General features: G+C 37.3%; 1 protein-coding gene across 2 annotated transcripts; it reads left to right on the forward strand.

Moving 5' to 3' along the window:
* Positions 1–425: 425 nt before the first annotated feature.
* rnf170 (ring finger protein 170) lies at positions 426–5,303 on the forward strand. Of its 2 annotated transcripts, none has more exons than XM_022768702.1 (7): positions 426–587; positions 1,600–1,763; positions 2,320–2,395; positions 3,127–3,241; positions 3,445–3,518; positions 4,020–4,151; positions 4,544–5,303. In XM_022768702.1, exons 2-7 carry the CDS (start codon positions 1,624–1,626, stop codon positions 4,811–4,813), a joined length of 807 nt encoding a protein of 268 aa, XP_022624423.1. In that variant the 5' UTR covers positions 426–587; positions 1,600–1,623; the 3' UTR covers positions 4,814–5,303. The 2 variants fall into 2 exon arrangements, with proteins under 2 accessions (XP_022624423.1, XP_022624424.1); XM_022768703.1 differs by lacking the exon at positions 426–587 and adding an exon at positions 714–962.
* The last annotated feature ends 709 nt before the right edge of the window (positions 5,304–6,012 follow it).

Genomic DNA, 6,012 nt, shown 5'->3' on the forward strand with positions numbered 1-6,012 from the left:
TGAGGGGGGAATCAAAAGCCAACTCTATTAATGAGATGTTCACTGTTTTGTTTGGAGAAGGGAAGATTATTTGTTTTAAGAAAAAAGAAAACAGATATAACTTCTGACCAAAAAGGCTAACCAGGAATGACTGTAGGGATGTAGTTAAATAAGTAGGATGAGTAATATTAAAATATTAAACTGGTTTATGCACATGTGGTAGTTCTGAGATAGTCCAACATTTTCTCTAAAAAAACAGGAAATGCAATAGTAAAATTAATGCACCTCTTTGGTGCAGGGAATCATATCAGTCAGGTCCAGATCTATTTAATTTTCTTTTTTACTTTTTTTTTTAACTACCAAAGGCTAACTACCTGAGTGAGGCAGTACAAGAAGCGTCTAAATGAACAGTCCCAGAGGAAGAAAAAGAGGGGGAAGCAACAAACTGAAACAAAATGCAAAAGTAACTAAGCAGCTGACACTCGCTCACAACGTGACTGTGTGACTGATTCTCTAATATTTGTCATCGAAAGAAAATGTCACGGGGAATGAATGGAGTTGACACGTCAAGCCTTTAGACAAAGGTGGACTTCTTGTGGGTAGCTGAGGTAACGTGTTATGCCCTATTTTGCACTGCAATGGATTATGGTGTAGTTAGCGGGTTACATAGACTCTATTAGCTCGATTGTGCTCTTGGCTCTAGTGACTCTTTGGCAGCTAAACGTAGCAACAAGACCCAGGAGCTCTTGGCTACCCGGGCTATGTTTATGATTTACAAGTGGTAATGTCCTGCTTCAGCTCGGATTTAGTTGAACAGCTGTCTTTTATCGGTGTTTAATAACCCTAGCTACTGTCCACCGGCGGAGGGGGCTGCCCAAAGCGAAACCATACAACGTTGGCCATCAACGTCAGCAGTATTCATAAATGAATTACGGCGTATTATTAGCGAGTCAAGGCTAACGCTAAACTTGGCTAGCAGTGTGGTGAGCACTAACTTAACTGTAAGCTTATAGCAGACTGATAATATCAGGATAGTTAATGTCAACGGCTTTGTAGACGTTTTGGGATCTTGGCTTAGAAGTATTCTTGGAAATTTGACTGTCCAGCCGTGTTGGCTAGTTTTGTAGATGTGCTAACGATAAGACTTAGAGACTCACTAATGTTTAGCTAGTTAATGTAAAACAGGTCTTTGTAGCGTAATATTGAAAATTCAACTTGTTTTTATGTCTCTGCTGAAACATTTTAATTAAAGTGACTAAATGACAAAAATCTACTTGACACTCACAGAGGACATGAACCGATATAACTTTAGGCATCATTGTTTTGGTACATTAACCAAAGCAAGCTTTTGTTTGTGGCTGTGTTCAGTGAAAAATCTAGATGTATTATTTGGTGTATTACCCAGTAGATTAGATTATTTAGATTGTAGTTAAAGGTAGTACGTTTTTTTCTTAATGCCATTTTAAGGTAACAACATTTAAACAATAATAATGAAAATGCAGTATTTTCCTAATGTAGAAAGCAATGTATTCTCATTTCTTTCTATAGAGAAATGAAGGATTGGAAACAGAACTGTTTCCAGTTATGTACTAACCTCTTTTTTGTCTCTTTGTTTCCTAGTGTTGTAGACTATGAGTGTGGGTGATGGAGGACAGCCAATGTGAGGACTTGGACTACCTGATCCAAGATGAGGACACCCTCATTGAAGGTGTCAGCAACCAGGTCTTATTTGTTGTAGTGCTCAGTATCACCTTCCTTGCAGGCCTCCTCACTCTGCTGTGCAGGTAAGAAGCAAGTTCAGTTTATGTGTTTTTGAGGCAAAGTTGCCTTAAATAGTGGAGAAACTCAGTTTTAAAAGCAGTAGTCTTTTTTGGTTGCCTAATCTGGCCCAATTAGTATATTCCACTTAACATCAAAACTTTACTGCTGGCTCAGTCTCATATAGATGAATTTGTCTCTTGGCTGTTGGCCAACCCAAACATTTATCTAGCTCTGGTCATTTGATTTCTTCTGTAATTCAAATGTAAGTAATCCGTAAATACAACCTTACACCATACGAGCAACTTAGTTTCACATCTCTCCAGTAGCCAGTAGCAGCCAAACTGACACATTAAAACCTGCTCCTCATAGCCAAATAATAACACAGTTATTACGACTTTGCTTGGTGTTTTGCATTAGATGTCCAAAGCTTTTGTTTGATGACACAATTAGATGTAAAATCATCCTGTTATTTTGCATAGCCAAAAACACAGGACTAAGGATTTAGTGCTGTTACATGTTTACACTTTCAGCTCACACATATTGATAATGTATCAAATATCTGCCATTTGTCTTTTGCAGAGAAGAGGAGCAAAACATTCATCCTGAGAATCAGGAGCATGTTCGAGCCGTCCGACAACAGCTTCAAACAGAGCAGGTATGCAGGCAAATGAAACTTTAGCCTTTCGAGCCAAATATGGTTTACAAGAAAACCATACAAACAACAACAAAAATACATAAAATTTGTTTGAGTTGTTAGAATCATTTTTTGGAAGATGAATAAAATTACATTTAGTTACAGAATTGTTCTACAGTTTGTATATTTTAGACCATATGACAGTATTATTTTCAAATGCATGTAAAGGCGCTGAAAACAGATTGAGTCAAGTTTTAGAATCATATTGTAACTCGGAAGCTGTCATCCATTTTATACACCAGCTGAACAAAATGTAATATTATATATGCATTTTGTGTGTTTATAATAAGAGAAAAAGTTTTAAGATAATATTATTTTCTGTACCGTTGTATGAGAATGTATTTTGTTTAGGATTGTCTCTTCATTATTTAGGTTAAAAAGTAGCAGAAAGCTGGGAGAAGTAAGCAGAAAGGTGTACAATGCCAATCACCACGGGAAATTGCAAAAGGGAACTCAAAATTAATCATGAAATACTTTAATTCTACACATCTCAAAGAATATTTGACCCATTTAATATATTTTGCGGGTAGCAAATAAGGTAATACACTTTGTTATTTTGCAGGATTTGTGATAGGTTTATCTTTCAGCTAGAATGCAAATTTCAAAATTGTCTGTATATATGATTATTTACAGTTTATATTAAATTTTCATATGTTTTTTGAACTTTTATGAAATTGATTTCTTTCTGTCAGGATGAAAATCTGCAAGCGGAGGCCAGGCAGCAGTATTACACAGACATGTCTTGTCCCGTGTGTTTACAGCAGGCTGTTCTGCCAGTGGAAACCAATTGTGGACACCTTTTCTGTGGTAAGACAATTGTATGGATCTTAGTAATACTTACCAAGCAAAACCAAACCGTGGCGTTATGAGGATGAATTGTTGGTATAAGCTGATTTAGCTTCAAACAGAAATCAGAAAATAAAAACAGAATATAAAATTCAAAATACAAATTTATCAATTCATATATTAGTTGTTTTATTTGTACTCAGTGCTATCTTTTTCCTGCATAGGCTCCTGCATTATTGCCTACTGGAGGTATGGCACCTGGCTGGGTGCTATTAACTGCCCCATCTGCAGACAAATGGTAAGGCATGTAATGAATCTTGAATGTAGAATTGTTAACCTTACACCTTTTATTTTTGCATTAATTGCATTAGTTTTTGCATGCTAGACATTCTGGTACATACTGACCATTGCTTGCAAATTTATCGATATATATGTGAGATACTGTATATAAATTCTCTCATCTATTAAGACTTGTACTTGTTTATCTCTGGGTATGAAATACCTTTCATTTTCAGTTTAATTATCTCCTGTTATTGTGGAAATCATAGTCATAGTCGTCATAGAAAAAGGAAATGAGTGATATTTGTGTCAAGGAGAGTGATGGTAGTAGTCCTCACCCCCTCAGATAGCCCCATAGCCTATCCCACCTGCTTAGTCAAAGCTTGATGTCTCTTTTCATCTCTGGGTACACAGTGTTACTGTTTCCTCATTGGAATGTGTCTGTTAATGCAGGTTTAACCCCTAGAGTTCCTCTTAGCATTAGTGTTGTCATGTATTGAGTTTTTTTTCCCTTTTCCAGGTAACATTGCTCTTCCCACTATTTCATGAGCATGCCAATCCTCAGAGGGTCCAGGATGGTGAGGCAGAACCTCTGCTCATATTACGAGACATCAACGATTATAATCGCAGGTTCTCAGGCCAGCCAAGATCTGTGAGTATACTATAGCTGTATACACATTTAGGCTTGTAGAAGTTACAGGTTAGCTTGGCATACTTAATGCAATATTCATACTTAAATTACTTGTACATATCCATGACTAGAAACACAATGATTCTTGAGATAGAAATAGGATGAAGATGCTACTAGAGACACTTCTGGTGTCCTGTCATAGATGTTCAGTTACTCTACTTTTTAGTATTAAAACATAGCGGGAATTTAAAAAAAAAAAAAAAACTTTCCCACCAAACTGCATGTATTCTATAGCACTGCTGGTAAAAAATACACGCATGCAAATGAGATACTGACTTGTGCAGTGCATTATAATTCAGGGGAGTATATTTAGAACAGACTTCTTCATAATATTTCCTCCTCTGTCTCCTCAGTTTATGGACAGGCTGCGAGATGTGCCCACCCTGCTTCGTCATGCCTTTAGGGAGATGTTCTCTGTGGGTGGCCTCTTCTGGATGTTCAGGATTCGAATTCTTCTCTGCCTAGTTGGCGCACTCACCTACCTGGCCTCGCCACTCGACATCCTCCCCGAGGCGCTTTTCGGCCTCCTGGGATTCATGGATGATTTCTTTGTAATCCTGCTTCTCTTTGTGTACATCTCTATCATGTACAGAGAGGTGGTTACACAGAGACTGAACGGCTAGGTGATGACTTGCACAAGAGGCCTTAGCTTGCTCATGTCAGGCTCAGGAAGAAGGGAACTCAGCAGCTCAGGTGGACATGAAGACTGAATAAATGTTCAGAGGACAGTTCATCAATTATGCTGGTTCATTTTAAAGCCTAAGATGTTACTTCATCACTGGAGAGGAGCTATCTAGAGACTGAGCTCTGAATGTTTACTCTGTATATAGAAATCATCATTAGTGGTTCATAGGTTAAATGTGGTCAAAGCCAACAACAGTTAAACATAATGAGAGCTGTGGAAGGATGTGATGTAGAAATCTACTTTGAATCAGACACTGCAGTATGTCAGGGACAGCTCTAACTGAATGACTAGCAGTACTACCAGCCAATTCTTTGACAGCATTGCCAAAAGCAGTCCTTTTATTATCGGGCATACCATCATAATGGAGACATTGTTGTAATATAATATGATCTTGATTGTTCTGTCTTAATTATATGCATTTAAATTTGGCTGCCTGCTGCATCCAAGTTGTTGCCTGCCAGACAAAGGAGTGTTACAAGAGCAATCTCGCTGTGGCTAATACAGCCTGTTTGGTCAGTTACACTGTTGGTGCACTTATTGAAGTAACAAGTGGCTATGCATATTTAGAAAGACATGAAAAACAAAGCTTTTCATGCTTGTGTGAAAATCACTGAATCATTTTTACCTGCAGTTGACAGTTGATCAGATCTAATGAAATCTGCATGTATCCATGAGAACTGAAGAAGCACAGGACAACCTTTCTGATGCATAATGACTTCTGAAATGACAGATTTTTATCAAAGAAATAAAAAGTAATCCTATGATCATAAAAAGAAACCAAACTAAAGGTATCAAGGAGCAATTACAGATTCCATTGAATGTAAACTCACTCAATTTATGAATGCTGACTTACCATGTCAAAGTTTACCTTGCCACTCTATTGATAATTATGAGTCTCCAGCACAGATCTAAGTCAGTGGTTGAACAACTCCATGTACACTGTAAAACTTTTTTGTCAATCAATTTGTGGAACGCCAGTGTTCTGCTTTTTTAATCTGTAAGTACATTTAGAGAGAGATTTTATTTTTAATCAAAAATGGAGTTAACGTGCAGTGTGTGATTCAGTTAATTTCTTGTAAATATTTTGCAAAAGTTATATTCATTTGGCAAAGTAACATTGTCTTGAGGGCTACATGG

The sequence above is a fragment of the Seriola dumerili genome, unplaced genomic scaffold (assembly GCF_002260705.1).
Source record: "Seriola dumerili isolate Sdu_G_001 unplaced genomic scaffold, Sdu_1.0 BDQW01001815.1, whole genome shotgun sequence".
Lineage (NCBI taxonomy): Eukaryota > Metazoa > Chordata > Actinopteri > Carangiformes > Carangidae > Seriola > Seriola dumerili.

Excerpts from the sequence above, each read along its gene's own strand:
- rnf170 (XM_022768702.1), top strand. The coding sequence starts at position 1,624 with ATGGAGGACAGCCAATGTGAGGACTTGGACTACCTGATCCAAGATGAG. Across the intron at positions 1,764-2,319 it reads CTCCTCACTCTGCTGTGCAG|AGAAGAGGAGCAAAACATTC; the intron begins GTAAGAAGCAAG and ends TGTCTTTTGCAG. Across the intron at positions 3,242-3,444 it reads TTGTGGACACCTTTTCTGTG|GCTCCTGCATTATTGCCTAC; the intron begins GTAAGACAATTG and ends TTTCCTGCATAG.